Raw genomic sequence first — 18,996 nt, forward strand, 5'->3', positions numbered from 1 at the left:
CTGCGGTTTTCAGGCAAGCAGCTCTGAGCAGGGGCCTCTCCCTGGGTCTGCTCCTGCTGCTCCCGAGGCGGGCCTGAGACCCAGGTGGCAATTCTCAGGTTGGCTCCTTTTCAATCAGCCAGACAGCGCCAGATCACGACACAACACTCCCTCAGATCTTTGCAGGGGACTTTCATGCTACAGCGGGGAAAGGGAAGCAGAGGGGGCGTCTATTCTTTCTCCTCAGCCATGGGAGTGTTGCTCATGATGTGGCTGGTGGGTTCCCGCTCCGTCTCGTCTCCCGGCATTGGTACGGGGGATGGAGCCTTTGGGAATTTTTATCTATAGAGCGTGAGAAGGTACTTTGCTTTCAGGGTGAGCAGAAACAGCTACTCACCCCCACTCCTCCTCTCATCATTAGTGGGGAGCTCGGGAAACGATCCACTGCACAGTTAGGTACGCCTGACCAGGGTGCTTCTGCAGGGTCCTGGGACCGTGATGGAGGGGAGCAGTTTGTCGCCTGCACTGCCATGGACAAGGGATGGCCCCGGGGACTCCTGCTGACAAGGAAAACTTAAGGGGTGCTGCACCAGCACCTGCTATTGTGGGTCTGTCTAGTGTCAATCAATCAATTTTGAAAGTGATTCTCCGTTTTTTTTTCACCCTGGAGGGTGATGAGTACGGCACCCTTTCAAAGCAGGTGGAGAAGGAGAAAGGGAGGAGAAAGGGGGAGAGCTGAGGTACCCGAACACACCCTTCATGCATTGGACTGAATGTTTTTTAGTAAGCAGCTTGCCTCTGCTTGTTGAGTACCGAAACCTAGATCAAACTTCAAGTGCCTTCTAGGACAAAAGTAGCTAATTTGGAATGACTGAAACATCCTGCCTCTGTGGATGGGAAAGCAGTCCCATTCCTGGAACCTTTAATCTGGGAGTGGTGGGGCAGCAGGTAGAGTCCAGATAAAGGACCGCAAGAGTGGATCACATGCTTGAATTCATGCGGGTTCCCTACCTCCTGGCCCCTGTCCTGCACGGGACACGACTCACTGTCTGCTTCCGAGAACGATCCGGATTCGTCGCTGGAGTTGGTTCCATAAGACTGCTCACATTTAATTTGGGGTCGGACTTGGTTGTACATTCCATCTCCCATCAGGCCTGGTTCCTGATGTTCTGTGGCTAGGAATCTGGCTCCCTGGGAACAGGGCGAGGAGGAGAACTCGCAGAGAGGGAGGCTGCAGGGCGAGCCCCCGCTCCCGTCCTCTGCGTAGGAATAGGAGGAGCATGAGCTGGAAGTCCTGGTCCTGGTCTCCAAAGGGGGCGAGCGAGGGCAGACTTTGATTGGCACCGGGCAGCTAGTGTTGGGCCGTATCCTTCCTGGCAAATGGTCAGCCATCAGCCCACCATGGGAGTAGGCCTGTGAGCTGGGGAGGGACTGGCCAGCCCCCACCCACAGACCCTTTGGCACCGGCTCGGAGAGGTCTTTGTCCAAACTGCTTACCCCAGAATACGAATGCACCGCAGTGCTCACTTGGTCACAAGCGCTCGAGGAGAAGATCACACTTCTCCGGTCCAGCTCTCCTTCCTGTTTACAGAGAGCCTCCAACCCAGGCCCCTTGAGGGGCGACCCCATGGTGAAGTTGGACACGTCCTTCTGGCCCAGGTGAGGCTGTCCGTAATTCCCCGGGAAAGGGGCATAGTCAGTTTTAAGGTCACCCTGAGTGATCCCCTTGTCAAAAGGGCACGCCGAACTCCTGGCAAAGTGCTGCTGAGAGGTACTGGGCAAGCCAGACAACTCCACACTATTTTTTATGCTGAACAGAGACCTTAAACAGGAGGGGGAGGACACGCTCCTGGATCTCTCCAGGCAGGTGGCCCCGGCGGCGGGGGCGGGGCCGGGGCCGGGGCTGGGCTGTTTCCGGTCCATGTCGAGGTCCCCGGCTCTGTCCTTGCTGTCAGGCTCGTCCCCGGACAGGCAGAGCGTGATGCTCTCTTCCTCGTTCTCTTCACTGGGCGGCTCACTTTTAATCTGCCCCACGGCAAGCCCCGGCTTGAGGCTGTTGCTAGAGTTCTCTTCGCTGAATGTGCTTGCAAAACCTGAGGTACTGTGTGACGATGCGTTATAGACATTCTTGGTACATGCAAGCTGGTACTTCTTGTATCTGGGGTACTGCGTCAACGCGTCCTTCTCGGAGCTCTCCTTGTTGTCGGCCGGCACATCCGACTCGGGCAGCAGCGCTCCCTCCTTCTCGGCTACGGGGATGGTGGTGGCCTCAAAGCTGATGGGCTCTGGAAGCATCTGGTCCCTGGGGCACGCCATCTTGGCCGTCTCGGAGTCCATCGTCTCCTCTTCCTCCTCCTCCTCCTCTCCCGCGGAGTTCTCGCGGTCCTCGTGCGGGCGCGGGCACGCGGCGTCCTTCCGGCACACGAACAGGCCATCCTCACTGTTCAGGAGCTGCGTCTGCAGGAAGCTGAAGCAGGAGTCCTCCAGGTTATGCATGCGCAGGAACTCAGCACAGCGGATGACCTCGCGGATGTTTTCTCTGCTGAGTAATAGCTTGGCGGTGTAGGCAAACTGTAACAGAGGCCCAAAGCCCCTGGCCGTGACCTGCAAAACAAACAGGGAAATTGCCGACGTTACCATCAGCGTGGCTATTGTCCCGAATCCCTCAACTGAAGCAGGGTAACCAGACAGTGCTAATGTCCCAGAATAAAGCCTGCAAGGGAGCAGTTAATCTCGCACTGGGTCAGCAGTGATTCCGCTTCCAATAATTAGTGCCTGTCTCGTGCGTGCCTCCGCACTCCATCGCCCCGCACACGGCACTGAAAATCACCAGGGTCCGGTGACTCCACAAGGGGACAACCGGTGCAGTGTTGACGCTAATGAAATATCCTGGCAAAAATACATGGTAACGATGGGAAGCCTATTAATTTCCCTCCCAGTCACACCCGTGGAGAGCCCTGCTAGTAAGGAGAGGTGTGACACTTGTGGCTCGCTCGAGCCAAAGAAAGCGTTCTGTTTTTTCTTGTCCACTGCGAAACTGGCAATATGGCCTGTTAAAACCTGGAAGTCCACAGGGGTCGAAAAACAGTTTTCCTTCACTTAACAAGTTAAAGAGTGACATGGAAGCAACTGCTGTGTTTCTCATTCATCATGGTTTCCAGATGGGACTTTTCAGTCCTCACATCCTACCTGATCTTACAGGGATTACCTCAGAGAGGACAATAATCCAGACAATAATCCCCAAATCAACTGCTGGCCCAGAAAGAACGGGGGTTCCAGAACTAAACAGGCCGACTGCCATTTAAATGGTTGAAGCTGCTGAGTGGCACTGGACACAGGCTATTCCTTCCCTAATTACGAGCAATGGCTTTGCCATGCAGCTGCCTTCTTTCCTGCTAAATCTTCAGAGGCTCAGCCTACTACTGTCATGTGCTCCTCATGCTTCACATTTTATTGATTGAAAATGTGCTATTTATGCACGGCTTTGTGTCCACACACACCCCCATGCATGCAGAAGGTGACTTAGACAATTAGAGATGCATTGCCTAAGGCCAACTGTTCTCTCAGATGGAAGTGGATTAAACTTGCTGGGGTTCAGGGCAGGCTTCCTCACCCTATATGGAAACCTACGTGCATCTCCTAGGTTCTTGCAAACACCACTGACCCTTCGAAAGGGAAGGCAGACCTGCGGTTTGAATGGTATGGGTAGAAACTGAATGAAAGCAGCCACCATGGGGTCCTTGCTGGAAGCTCTAAGAACAGTTATTACAAAATATCTGCTAAAGGCATTGGAGTAGAGCAAGGTGAGCTGGCCAGTTCTGCAGCTGACTTTCACATGTACTGAATTCACGGCGGCACACACAGCCAAAACTCTTGTAGGGACTTCTATCCCTTGCCCGTGATTCAACTTGGACACTGCCTTATCCCAGAGCGGTCTCCCAACCTCTTACAACATACAATACCGGCCTCTCAGCCCCATCGCTAGTGTGAGGAAAATGCCCTGGAGTGTTCAGAGCAGCACCAATTTTCATATGCGGCATTCTTTCCAGTAAGGGAAATTTCCTGGATATATAACCGAATGGGATTTTAATTGGTTCATATTTCGGAAGGACTTTAAATAAAATTCCAAATTAAAAAAAAAAACCCACCTCTGTCAGATAACGAGTCCCAAGATATTGGGTTAAAAAAAGAACACAACAGAAAAACATGACCGCCAGACTCACATTATAGCTCCACAAGGGCGATCACTGCCATCTCACTTTTATTACACTTAATTGGGTCTGTTTCTACCGCTAGACAGCAAGCTCCTTCAGATCACGAACGGCTTCATTTCTCTTTATAACTCTGCATCTGATTAGGGTCTCTAACACAGCACACACCTGACAAAAGCCTGTGTGGTACTGAGATGTCGGAAGCCTACTTGTGCTCCTAACATACAACTACAGCGCTCTGTAAGTAACAAGACGGTCTGTTTGGTGACTATCATCTCGAATGACTTTTGGAGCAAGTCACTGTGTAAACCAATAATCCACACCAACCAACCAGTCAGGGCAGGGGACAGTCCTTATTTGTCCTATTGAACAGCCCTTATTTGTACCACTATTGAAAGGGAGCTCATCTGACCTACCTTTGTGTCCTACTAAGCTGACATGGTAATAGATTCAGCAAATGCAGTATCTACTATATCTGTTTTATGTACTCTCCCCCCAGGAACCTTTCCGAGGAAGTGCAAAGCAAGGAAGTACCCATTTACAAGTAACCAAAGGAAGTGATGGGAATGTCACATGACCCATTTCTTTGCTGTAATGTGACTTCGCCACAAAGAGAAGAATGGCCTAATCAAGGCAATGCTGACCCCTCCATAAGGAAGCATTTTCTGCTCTGCTCCCAGGCAATTTGCCGTTTGCTGAACAGAAGCACACATCTCAAGTTTGCATACGTGTGCTCAGTATATGGGAAGTGGGGGAAACTCACCTCAATGTTATTTACATTTTTTAAAACAGTCCTCCCTTATGGGCATTCTGTTTTTATTTCGATGCCATTGGTCTTAGTAAGTCCTGCCACTGTTCCCCACTATGGCTGCTTTTAAAGAAAATTCCTAGAGAAACCAGGAACACCCCTGGGGATGATTAGATTAGTCATGGGCATTGCCACTGACACATGGCTACAAGGAGCTGGAGAAGAGGCCTCTCCAAGCAGGGACAAGTGGGTGCGTAAGTGTGAGTGGGACTGACGGTGCCAATGAGCACAGTCTCCACATCCTAGATCACATCACTAGTCCTTTTGGGCCAAGGAGACATGATAAGCTTGAAAGGATCATCCTATGGTCATAAAAGAGTCATGATTAAAACCAGGATTGTAAACTCTCATTCAAGTTCAAGGTCAGAGGCAGTGGTGTCCTCAACATGAAATTTCAAGAGTCCGTAACTAGCTCTCCCCTCACACGAGTTTAAATCCTGCTTTGTCACATTCAGTTCTGCTAAATTTTGCTCAGCTTCTGTGTGCCAGGCTTTGTCTAGTTACCATCTACCAAGTGCTCCTAGTGCCCAGCACCACACTAGCTTGTTCTCATAACACACTGCCAAGAAGGCATGGCTGCCTCTGTTTTGGAGACAAGGAAACAGAAGGAGGGAGGTGAAGGAATTCGTTCAAGGTCGTAGAGCTGGGATTCCAACGGAAGTGCTATGAGGAATGGATAAGTACAAGACTAGGCCCTGTGCCCAAGAAACCTACAATGTAGCTTTGTAGATACCACCTTAACAATGGAAAGTTAATTATCAAGTAACAACATCAGTCAACAATGGGAAAGCTATCACAAGATTACATGATCAGTTGTCAGCTGAGAAATCCCTCCCAGTTCAGGAGAGAAGGTGACTGCTGAGGTCTGTGGGGACCCCTTAAGCCCTCATAAACAGGACCTGGAGTGCAGTGAAATCGCTCTGTGTTCACTGTGGGTCAAGAGCTACTCTGATCTAATGGGTACCTTCTGAACCACTCTGTGTCCCTCCAAGGAACCCATCTCTGGTATGCTTTAGGCCAGCTGTGTTAACTCCAAATACACAAAACAGAATGCAAGTGCCCATCTCACCTGCAGGCCACGTCAAATCAGGTAGATGCTTTCTAAATACTGGTTTTAGGATTCATCTTGGTAGCTTGCAATGACTTTCCATTTTTAGGAATCATTTAAACTCACTCACTGTACTCAGAAAGCAAACATCCAGGTACCAAGGGAAAGCTGTATGTTTATGAAACCGTGATCACAAGGCTGTATTGTTATTTACTTTCTGTTTTTAACAAGTAAGTCTCTGATAATGGGAAAAATAAGAAGAGATGGGAAGTGGAGAAGCACACATAAAACTAACGACCCATAAAAATGTTATTTAAAAAGGTAATGATCATAAAGTTAAAGTGGAATGAAGTGGCTAGAAATAGCAAACCAGTTCCATTTCGCTGATGGTAATGGAGCTGTGTGCTACTGCTCTAAGGGAAGCAGGCTATCTCTCTTGCCCTCTGGTTGCTCCCAAGCAGGTGATGACCTTCTCCAGTAGTTGGCACACACAAGGCAAGTGGCCTTGACCGTGGAGTTTCAGGTCTGAAAGAAACAAGGTCAAACTACTGAACTCGTGTGCCGCGGTGTGATCCCACATGAGGATAATGTGTTGAAAATATGACCCACTGAAACTATGACCCTTAGCCTTTTGTTCCATGGGTTCTGATGTACCCTCTCTATGCTGTTGGTGGAAGGAGGATGAACCGATGAAAACTCAGCGGGCATAGGGCACGTTTAGGTGCTGTTTGCAAAGCTCCCTCTCCGGAGTTACCCGGCTTCCTGCTGGACAGAGCTCCTGAAAGGAAAGATCTAACAGTTTCCATCGCTCTGGATCATTACAGGGATCAGACAGTGGGCTTCATGTGTCTACTGAAAACAGGGCTTGGGAATTTTTAGGAGACTTGGAGCAGCATTCTCTACTCAAGCCATGTGATTAAGGTCTTCTCCGTTGGTTCTGGCAGTATTTACATGTGGTTGTAGCACTGAGCTCCTCCTCAGAGGGCGGACCAGATGCATGGGGAGATCTTGGGACTGTTTTCTAGGGGAGGGATGGCACACTTCTCAAGGCTGCTGAACTGTGGGCTTACAAGCCACATCACGCATGCTTCCCCGATGAAGACGGATCTCTTATATACTTGCAGGGGCTGGGGAGATGACAGTAACAAAGCTATGCTGGATGGGCTTTTTACTATACTGAGTCACGGCCATCCCTCTGAACCCTTTGCACAGCGAGGCACTTGTCAAAGAAAACAACTTTGGGGACAACTCACTCTTCCTTTCCACCCCCACACAGCACTGCATTCCATTCTGCAGGAGGGAGACTGATTTGGTGATGAGGTGTCACTTCTAATCTTAATTAAAAAAAAAAGACTTTATTTATTTATTTGGCAGAGAGAGAGAGAGCACACAGGCAGGGGGAGCAGCACGCAGAGGGAGAAGAGCACCTCCTGTGTGGGGAACCCGATGGTGGTCTTGATCCCAGGACCCCACGATCATGACCCTAGCTCAAGGCAGACACTTAAGCGACTGAGCCACCCATGTGCCCCTAATCTTAATTTTCTATAATCACTATCCATATTATCATGCTTTTCTCCCCAAAGCAGCATGTTATATAAGCATATTATACTTATATCTGGGCGTATTTGTATTTGTTAAATTAATGAGCTTCACTCTTTCAACAAAGCTTCTGGTTGTTTTAGTATTAATTTAGCTAAAGATAGAACCAGAGAAACCAATCTTTTTTCCATTTCCATTTTTTGTAAAAATAAAGATAAACATTTAAGTTGATTTATACATATAAGCATATAATTTTATATAGTGTTTTTCTTCCCTAAAGAAAGTAATTATCTGTGCTAGTAAATGTGGCTTAAAAGCATAAAATTGTCTTTCCTCTCCCCTGTAGGCTTGATGTAGCCACAACATAAAGATCCTCTACTATTTGTAAATCTGCCCCCTTGAGATTCTCTACCTGAACATTTAGTCACTATTTTTCTTTACCTTTTTTTCATTCATTCATTCACTCGTTCATTCACTCACCAACAATTACTGGGCACTCGTTGTGCACTGTGTGAGAACCGAAGGAACCAGTTTTCTGGGATTCAAATCCCAGCTCTGCTGTGTACCTGCTTGGGAACTTGGGCTGGTTACTTAACCTTTCTGTCCTTCAGTTTCTCCAGCTATAAGACAGGGATACCAACAGTGCCCATCTTGTGGTAAAACCTTTAGAACAAGATCTGGCATTGAGTAACAACAATTACTGCTACAATTATTAAAAAAAAAAAAATGAACAGAAATAGTTGTGCTTTCTCCAAGGAGCTAAGAGGGCGAGCAGGGAGACAGATGTTTAATACAAAGGTCTATAATGTAACCTAAGCATGGAACAGGTATTTAAAGGGTGCTAAGGGAAGAGCAAAGCAGGGGGCAGTAACTGCTCAGAGCATCAGTGGAAGCCTTTCTGGAAAAGGTTCCTTTGCCTTGAATGTTGAAGGCTGAGCTGAAGTTCATCAGAATAAGTCAAAGAATGGCAAGTCTCACTCCCTCTCCTTCTGGCTCTTCCTCCAATGTCACTTTATCTGCAAGACCCTTTCTGGGCCTTCGATTCACATCTGCCTCCCTCTACCCACCATCCAAAGTGGTTACGTGATTTCCAGGAACAGCCGAACATTAAACTAAGTACAGGGTCCTACCGACCATGGAGCCCTGAACAGCTTGTGTGTCTATGAATATGGCGTGTCAAGACACACGCACACATGCATGCCTGAATGCACAGGCCCTCTTGCCTGCAGCTGAGATAGGCTCCCTGATTTTAGTGGGGCAGACGACATCCAAACAGTGGAACTCCATTACACTAAAACTCCAAAGACTTGCTGGCATGGCTGCTGGGATCGGCAGCACAGGTCAGTGGTTACCAGCAGGGCCAGGAGTATCCTGGAAATACATGGTTTGCCTACTAAGGTACTTTTTGGTTGTTTGAAAAAAGGAAAATCAGAAAAATAAAATAAAATAAAAAAGGAAAATCAGGTACATTCAGTGAACAAAGACCTGACTTGAGTTGACTCATATGAGACTCTAGGTCTCCCCATAATGAAGAGTCATGATCTCAGACTGGAGTCTGTTCATGGACTCAGACTACCTGAAATTAATTCCTGGGAACTCTTGAGGAAGGATCCCACAATAAGTCACATTTTCACTATAACTATTCCTGTCACAAGGGTTTGCAAAAACATATATCTTGTAGTTGTTCCTAAATCATGAACTAAACATAAACTTTTTTTTTTTTTTAGATTTCGTTAATTTATTTGAGAGAGAGAATAAGAGAGAGCATGAGCAGGGGGAGGGGCAGAGGGAGAAGCAGACTCCCTGCTGAGCAGGGAGCCCAATGCAGAGCTTGATCCTTGGGACTCAGCAACCATGACCTGAGCCGAAGGCAGATGCTTAACACACTGAACCACCTCGGCACCCCTAAATATAAACTTTTTTTTAATTAGAAAAACTTTCATGAAACTTATTCAGAAATTATTCAGCTCAGAACTAAATGTATTTATCAGTGTCTGTGTTTATCTTTCCATCCATCTAACTCCATCTGTGTCCTAAAGTAACATTACTTTAATACAAACAGGGGAAATATAAATAATTCTGACCAACCACTAACTTTGACTTCTATACCTTAATTTACTTTGGTCTGACATTATAACCTCATATGCTACCTCTTGACTATTGTCTCTTGGCTTTATGCCAATTCTTTTTTCTGTTCCCCTTTGTAATGCTGGCAGAGTACATTTCTCAGGCTTCTTTGCTGGTTGACTTATTATTAGATTCTGCCAATAGGGGGCACTGGTGGGATATCAGAAATTGAGAGGAAAGATGTGGTTCTTTGTTTCTTCTCTTTCTTTTCCTTCCCTGGCTGTGTGTTCTGGAGGAGGCTACATCCTTGACTCCGTGCTGGAGTTTTTGGCAAGGGCTGTCTCCTTCACAGGTACAGGTATCAGCTCCTTCTCTAGGCTCCTTGTATCCTCTTTGGCCCTAGGAGTGGTAGCTGCTTCCTATAATCACTAATCACTGAGTTAATTTTTTTAAAAAGATTTTTTATGAGACAGGGAGAGAGAGAGGAGCAACAGCAGAGGGAACAGGAGAGGGAAAAGCAGGCTCCCCAGTGGGCAGGGAGCCTGATGCAGGGCTCCATCCTAGGACCCTAAGATCATGACCCAAGCTGAAGGCAGACTCTTAACCGACTGAGCCACCCAGGCGCCTGAGTCACTGAGTTAATTCTGCTTCCCCTTTCTGTTCTTCCAGTTTTCCAACACCTGTGTAACCAATTCCTTGTTTTCTATCCCCTCTGTTTGAAACACCTGTCATTGTTTCTGTTTCCCTGACTCAATCCTCATCCACTTTACAGACAAGGAAGCCAAAAAAGATGAAGCCCAGAAAGTCCAGAAAGGTGGAGGGATTTTCCCAAAGTCACACAGCTGGTCAACCAGGGTTTAACTCAATTATTCTGACCGTAGAGTTCAACTCTCCTGCTCCTTTCTCATTCAGGTATGGTTATCTTTCTCATGTAAGGGACAGGCAAAATTTATATATGACATACATATAAGATAATGTATTCATATTTACTCTAAAGGTATAAATGAAAACAGGAAGTCTCCCTTCTGAAAGATTACATAATGAAGTTCATGGAATAATTTTAAAAAATCTAATTTCAGTATAAGTGTAGATCCTAAAATAGGTATTAAATAGTAGTAACTTTTTACATTTTTCAGTGTAAAATGAAAGTGAAAAGCATCCCACTCACTGGTAATGAAGTAGTAAAACCTGCATCTAGGTTTATAGTTTCATTTGAAAAACCGCCTCCAACCGAAAATTATTTTTTAAAAGAAGATTTTTAAAAATTACCTAATTTCCATTTTAAATGACCCTTTCCCCATTCAGGAAACCAATGATCTTCCTAGACCCTAATTCTCTTGAGTCAAGGTTTGGTTTTACCTCCTCAACTTTTTTTAGTAATTTCAAACCAACCATCAACCACTTGATCTTCAACCAGAAAACACAAAACATTTTTTAAGTCTTCCAGGTGTGAGAAGTTCAGTCCCTCATCAGAGCCCTCTAAGTTCTTCATATCAAACCAAAATTCCCATCCTGGTAACCTAACCAGTTATGAGCCCTTACACCTTCCTCACTGCTCTCTTTAGAATGACCCTGAGTTTTACTGCATCCCCAGCAGGGTATCTGGTCTGGGTAAATATTCCAGTCACTGGTATGGCGGACAGAACTATCACTTCCTCAGTTGAGATCCTATTTTCTAGGAATGCCAACTAAGATGTATTTCATTGTCACTGAATACTTATGGTGCTATCAGTGAACATCTCTGAGGTTTTTTTCAGCATGTGTTACTGATAAGCCATGTGTCCATCTTAATCTTGCAAAATTGATTTTTTTTGACCCCAGGGTATATGCTTGTGTCAATATTCAGATTTATTGTCCAGATAAATCATTCCCATTATACAAATTGTTCTTCAGTCAATTTTTTTTAAAGATCTACTTTCTTCCTTTTTTAAAAAAAATTACGTAATTTTCTGATTTCCATCCAGACTTCTGACGCTTTCCTAGGTTCGGCAATTTTTCAAAGATTTTGACCATAACAAGATGTTCCATAATCATGTCTAATTTTTTTTTTTCTGCAGTTTGGGGGGTTTACTTCATCAACATTGGGAACTTGGGTATTATCTACCTGGCGTTTACACTCCCTTCTCCAAATTCTTCTTACTTTTCCATCTAATAGACAGTCTCCTTGAAACACAATATGGAGGTAACTGTGGATTCTGCTATCCTTTGGTCAGACCCAAGACCAGCTGTTGGTTGTCTTGTCTTCTTGCCCTAAACAGAACCGTTCATTTATTTTCCTTGTCTGCTTAAACCCACATGTCCATTGGTGGATGAATGGAAAAACAAAATGGTATACAAAGACAATGGAATATTGTGCAGTTTTAAAAAGGAAAGAAATTCTATCATATACTACAACATGAGTAAATCTTGAGATCATTATGCCAAGTAAAACGAGCCAGTCACAAAAAGACAAATACTATATGATTCCTCTTTTATACGGTATCTGAGGTAGTCATATTCATAGATATAGAAAATGGAATGGTGGTTACCAGGGGCTGGGGTCAAGAAGAAAAGGGGAATTGTTGTTTAATGGGTGCAGAGTTTCGGATTTGCAAGATGACAAGAATTCTGGAGATCCTGTTTCATAACAATGTGAACATTTTTTAGGTAAGATGAATGTTTGATGGACATCAGTAGAGTTCAGTTAAAATTGGTTAAGATGGTCAATTTCATGTTGGGTTTTCTTTTTATTGTAATACAAAAAGGTGTTGAAATATTTCAAACTGTACAAAATGTCCTCTTTGACGATCACTTTCTCTGAGATGATAATCTCTTTCTTCTAAGGATCCTCTCATGTGGAGAGGATTGACTCCTATCAATTCCTTTTAGTTAGTCAGTATTAGGAACAAAATAGCAATTCTACTTTTGTACTCTCTACCTTCTTAAAGGTGAAACTGCCAGTAGGGCAAATCAATAACTACTCAGGTATTCTTTTCTTGGTTGAAGAGAATTCTGGGAGCTATTCCTATAGTTGAAGTTCTGCATCATGCTTCTCCTTTGCTCTAATTTTGTAAATATGGAGTTCCATCTCACGGCCATATTTCAGCGTGATGTCCTCTTGCTCATTAGATTACTAAGAAATTCTATTTATCACCCTGGCAGTAATCTCCAATTCAATTTTTTAATTACTCCTGCTTCACCCATTGATGGATAGACACTGGAGACTATAAGTATTGCTTCTCTCTTCCCCTTCTCCTTGGTTTAGCCAATGATTCACCTAATACTTCACACTTTTACATCAATGTCAAACCTGCTTGCTTCTGCGATAATTGATGTCATGAGTTTAGCAGGATATTCATCTCCCTCCTTCTCTGACCACTTTTAGTTTAAAGCATGAGCCCTGTGCACTGCAGGTTCTTTATAACTATTAGTTGAACTGAATTGAGCTAACCCTAGTAATGCCCACAGGGGCAAGCAGGCAATTTGAATCCTTCCTTCACATGACAGTCCATCACATATTTGAAGACATCTGTCAAGCCTGGTTAGGGATTTTTTTTCTTCAAGAACTGAAGTCTTATTTTCCATCAGAAATCAAAACGGAAGAACTGACAGATCACATGTCTTTTGTGGAAATGTTATTTTCTAGCTGATCTCTGGCGCAAGTGGGTTTATGCTCCACTAATACGCCAATAGCCAAGAGGACCTGGTATCATCAAGGGTGGGCCACTGGTGTTTAATAAGGAAGGTAATTCGATCCTGACAACTGGAGATACTCTGCTGTCCTTTTCCCCCTTTCCTTTGCAAAATAGGAATAAGTCAGGATGTGCTGAAGAAATCATATACTTGAAGGGCTTTTGAGATGCAAACATTAAAAATTCTAAAAAGATGTATATCATCTTCTCAATGCCTGCCTCATTGCCTTTGCAAGGGAAGTGGGGGTTACTGGGGCTCCTGGAAAGAACAAAGCTGTGGATTTTGCCTTATGGGCATGGTGTATACGACAGCAAATAATAGTATTTCTATAGTCTTTAGTTTCCTTCATCTGAGTCCTTCTTAACTAACCACCATATAACAGAAGCTGGGACACACTGATGGCATTAACCAAGGCTCTACACTAACTTCGGGTAAACGCATATATGGAAACCAGACTTTTTGCCCAAGGGACGGTACACTCTGATTTCTCCTCCCTTCTCCTGTTTCTACCATGGGCTCTGCCAACAGAGAAGAGTTAATGCTGATGCAATGCAGGCGCCATCTGTGCTCTGTGAGGATTTAAACAGCGGCCACTGTCAACACAAAACCCCCATCTGTGACTGGGACAATGGCTGTCCCGGGGGGCTGTCGGGACTGGCAGACAGAAAGCACAGGCCCTGCGGCCTGGGGCTGAGGAGACCGGATGAGACAACACCCAGAATCCTGGATAGGAACACGAAATCAGGGTAGTCCCTCAGCCACTTCCCCTCCGTCCCCTGGAGTTCTCATCTTTTCTCTAGGCGATTCCTGTCATCAGAGAAGGGAATAGAGAGGGAGCGAGTCAGGCCATCTGTGTGGCCATGGTTGCAGGTTTGGCCCAATCGGTTGGGCTCTTGCCCTGCAGCCTTCCGCAGCCCTTCCTGGGATGCAGGCTCGCCAGGCTGGCCAATGACGTCCAAGAGGACAGGGAGCAGGCCGTTGCTGAGAAGAGCGGTGTGTTTGGGACTTCAGACTGCTGGGGCATGAGGGCATGGTGCTGTTTTTGACAATGGAGTCATCTCTGGCAGCCCGGCTGCTGAAGCAGGGGAGCCAGAAATTCCCAACAAAGTCAGGTTGGTTGTTTCCATTCTCTGTGGGGCTGAAACACACTTTCCATGCTGACTTGGGGGATGGTGAGAAAAGGAAAGAAGTCACAGTCGCTTCCAGAAGGTGCAGTGGAGTCTGTTCTGGGGCATCTATTTTGAACGCGGCTAGGAACGGTTATGAAAGACCTCTTCACTTACAGCTCCTAACTAGGAAAACACCTTTTCTACTAAAAATAAACATATCCAAACATTCTGAAAACACACTCTTGGTTTTTGACAAATACCACATCTCAAGAACACCAGGCGTTCTTGGTTTGGGTGAACCAAACCACTCGCGAGCACACCTTTAAAGATGTGAGGTAAGGCATCTACGAACCGGGGGTATTCCAGCATTTTGATGGGACTCTAGTCACTAAAGTCAGAAGTCAGAAGCCTAGCAAACCGTCCTAGAAAACAAGCCCTCCAGTTTCCTGGTGTTACTGCCTCAGGACTATTTGGCTCATGGAGGGAGGAATGTAGAGCCCATCCACAACACATCACCAGCAGCCTTCCAGAGTGATGTAGCTCTGAAAACCCCAACGAAGCGAGCAGGTGTCTGGATGGCCTCGTCATTTCTTTCTTTAACAAGCGTAGGAGGCCTGGGCTTAAGAATCTTTAGGTCACCACTGTGGCAAAAGTACCGAGACTCAAAGCAAAAAAAAAAAAAAAAAAAACAAACACCTCTCCTTCTCTCTGTTGATACCATTTCTCCTCTCCCCTGTACCGCCATGATCTCTCGGGATTGCCCTGGACAGTCTTTAGGGGAATGTTCCCGACACGGACTATGACTATATTTCAAGCAGCAAGTCCCTGCTTTAGAGAGCAAAGTTCACGCTCTTGTCTGGCTTCCCAGTGTCCCCCAGACTGATGCCCTTTCCCGTCTCATTTCCAGTTGTTCTCTCGAGCCAGACTGCAGCCTTTCTCCTGCCTTCTAGCATTTGCTCAGGCTGTGCTCCCTGCCTGGATGCTTTCTTCACTTTGTTTTGCCAATTCCAGCTGTACCTGGACTGGGGTCGGGGGTGTCCATCAATATGGAATGCAAGGGCCACAAGAAACCCTTGCAAAGGAGGTGGTGATTTAACTGGACCCTGTTCCCAACTTGGACAATAGCTGCTGCTTATAGATACCCAGTCCTGGCATTTCCTCACACAAGAACTATTTTGCACTGTTATCTAAATGTTCCACTGTGACTGTCTTTTTTTTTTTTTTTTAAGACTTTATTTATTTATTTGACAGAGAGGGAGAGATCAGAATTAGGCAGAGAGGCAGGCATAGAGAGAAGGAGAAGCAGGCTCCCCACTGAGCAGAGAGCCCAAGGCAGGGCTCGATCCCAGGACCCTGGGATCATGACCTGAGCCGAAGGCAGAGGCTTTAGCCCACTGAGCCACCCAGGCACCCCGAGTTGGTTACTTTTTGTAGAATTCAACAACATCACACATTGAAAGAGGATGAGCAAAAGGTGACATTTCCATGCCAATGAGATGAAATAGTATTCAAAAAAGGTAAATTAAGAGGAAATCATTAGATCACAGAGAAGTGTTGGAGCCACGAGTATTTTTGTGTACAGACTATGTTTCTCGCACAAACAAGATACTACTCAATCAGCAATCCAAAAACATTTGATCATTTACTTTGTTGGGCACTGAGGTAAATTGGGAAGAAGCAAACAGTATAGGTTTACTGTGGAGAAGCTCACCATGTGCTCTCCACAGCTGGAGAACAAGTAAGTGTTAAAACTCTATACGGTTGAGACTCCCGTGCCTCAGGCTTTGAAAGAAGAGGGGTGAGCATGGGCTATCAAAGGGCACAAAGCTTGGATGGGAGCAGGCTGGAAGATAGGAGAGCCGAAGACCCCTGCAAGTCAATCTTTGCCCTCCAGATATTGTGGTTCTGTTACAGTCTCGTGGTCTTCTAGCAAAGGACCTTCCATAAATACCTAGGATTTAACAGTCTTCTCTACCTAAGACCAACCAGTGCTCACCACCCCATCTAAATGAAACTTCAAATGTACCCCATAAAAGGGAGCACCATGGAGAAAAAGAAATGATCCACTGGGAAGAAGCTGACAGTCCACAGAAGAAAACCTTAGAGCAAAGCAGATGGGGCTTCAGGAAAGGACACAGCCACCATCCCTCAGGACAGCGGGAACAAGTCAGGAGCTGGTTTGGAAACGAAGCTGGATATGTTAAATGGTTGAGTAAAACGGGTTCTTCCTGAGCATGTTCAGTCAGAATCACAGAAATTTAGACTTGGGGGTGTGTGCTCTTCCAGATGGGCTTGAGAAAAGCAAAATCAAAATCCTCTTTTACACTGAAGTAGGAGAAATGACATACTTCTCTGGGATGCTATTTCAGAAAGTCAAATGGGGAAAAAAAAATAAGGTAAGCGGGTAAAATTATGAAATGTCTCAGAAGTGACCACAACCGGAGAAAGAAGTGGGCAGGGTCAGAGCTCAGAAGCAGCTCCAGCGGAGCCAAGGAGGCCAGGTGAAGTCTGGTCGCCCTCTCGAGGGAGTGTCATCCCGCTAGCTCTGTGGCAGGACCTCGCACTGCCCTGTTCCAGGTTTCATGCCCCCAATGCAAAGCATCCCCAGAGCCAGCTGTGGAGACCATCCCACATTCTTACTCATGGTGGGAGGAGAGTACGGTGCACCCCTCACCACAGTTCAGGAGCAGATACCAGAACACTTGAGCTGCATATGGAAGGAACAGAATGTCAAAGGAGTTTTTATTGCACCTGACCAGATAATTAGGTAATTAGCACGGCTAACTGATAGGGCACATCTTCCAAGCATCTGTACATCTCCAGGGAGGACTATTTTCCAAAATGTACTATAAGTGCTTTTTATTGTAATTTTTTTTTTTTTCTTTCTGGAGAGCATTTCATGTCTCAAAAAGGATGCCAGGCACGTTTCTCTTCCGTGCCAGGATGGCCCTTTTTCACGTAGTCCAGCTGGACTGCAAACAACAAGGACGTGAATCTGTTGCTGGTCCCCTATGGATCTTACAACAAACCCTGCAGCGCTCTGAGCTTCTTTGTGAACCTGCCAAGCCCCCACCTGGAGGGTGCGCAGTGCTCGGAACACCGTCTTACCGAAGGACAGAAAAGACCAGGAGAGGGAGCACAAGAACACAAGATACTTATATAGAGTTGGGTTGTAGGGCAAGTCATAGGAAGAGAACACGGCAAAGAGAAGCAAATTGCCTCAAAAAATATACGTAGAGGGGCACCTGGGTGGCTCAGTGGGTTAAGCCTCTGCCTTCGGTTCAGGTCATGGTCTCAGGGTCCTGGGATCGAGCCCCACATCGGGCTCTCTGCTCGGAGGGGAGCCTGCTTCCCTCTCTCTCTCTCCCCACCTGCCTCTCTGCCTACTTGTGTTCTCTCTCTCTCTCTGTGTCAAATAAATAAGTAAAATCTTAAAAAAAAAATATACGTAGAATCTGAATGGTGTACTTTTGAGGGGGGGGGGAGGACATTTAGGACCTCTTATTTGTTCATCACATAGAAAAAAAAATTTTTTTTAAAGATTTTTATTTATTTATTTGACAGAGATCACAAGTAGGCAGAGAGGCAGGCAGAGAGAGGGGGAAAGCAGGTTCACCACCGAGCAGAGAGCCCGATGTGGGGCTCCATCCCAGGACCCCGGGATCAAGACCCGAGCCAAAGGCAGAGGCTTTAACCTGCTGAGCCACCCAGGCGCCCCTCACATAGAAAAAATCTTCAGCTGATTATATTGAATGCAGACCCGAAAGGCTATTCCGGCTGTTCTTGTTTGTTCTGGATCATCATATGACTCTAAGTTAAACTGCTAAGTCTGTCAGCAATTACTAGCACTTTAGAGCTGCCTTCCCTAGTCATTGTAGTTCCCCTTCACCCTACGGTGACCTGAGCAAATGCATCAAAATGGCAAGCGTGCAGCCTCATGTAGAGACCAGTGAACCCCAGTTCTACGACAGTGCTTAGCTGGGTTGGCTTTGCACTCTGAGGAACTGGAGTCATCCAATTGGAGGCAGTGAGACCAGGCATCCCCCCCCACTGGGGACTCCCTCTCCAGGGTGCTACTGGGGACCACCTTTGCAGCAGTAGGGTGCAGCTTGCTTTATTCCCTTAACAAACATGGACTGACTACCTCCCATGGTTCCCTAGTCTTAGGTGCTAGGAAGATAAAACAACGAATAAGGAAGAAAGGGTGCCTCACCCGGGATGTGCTAGGCTGTTGGGCCAGAGACGAGTTGACAGGTAATGACAACGCTGTGTAAGAGCCGCACTGGGGGAAGACTAGGAGAGGACGGAAGGGGCACCTACGTCAGACGAAGTAAGACAGAAGGGGAGGCCCGAGGGAGGATTAGACAGGTACTGTGTGGGCACCGGTACTGCACGTGGGAGAAAAGGTAAATACGCAGACACATGAGCGGGTCCGGCACGCCGGGTGGTGAGACAGGAGTTCAGCTCTGGTGGGGTGCTGGGGTGGCCACAGGTGACAGTAGACATGTGAGCAGGGGCACGGGCAGCACAGTCAGCCTGGGTCACACCGAGGAGGCTGGCCAG

At 46.3% G+C, this 18,996-nt stretch overlaps 1 protein-coding gene across 13 annotated transcripts in view; it reads right to left on the reverse strand.

Moving 5' to 3' along the window:
- The window catches only part of BACH2 (BTB domain and CNC homolog 2), a 362,273-nt gene that overhangs the window by 20,630 nt on the left and 322,647 nt on the right, over positions 1 to 18,996 (reverse strand). For all 13 annotated transcript variants that reach the window (XM_047732095.1, XM_047732087.1, XM_047732098.1 and 10 more), the window contains one exon: positions 991 to 2,583. In XM_047732095.1, coding sequence (XP_047588051.1) covers positions 991 to 2,583 — 1,593 coding nt within the window. The remainder of the gene's footprint in view (positions 1 to 990; positions 2,584 to 18,996) is intronic.

Source organism: Lutra lutra, chromosome 6, assembly GCF_902655055.1.
Source record: "Lutra lutra chromosome 6, mLutLut1.2, whole genome shotgun sequence".
NCBI classification, from domain to species: Eukaryota; Metazoa; Chordata; class Mammalia; order Carnivora; family Mustelidae; genus Lutra; species Lutra lutra.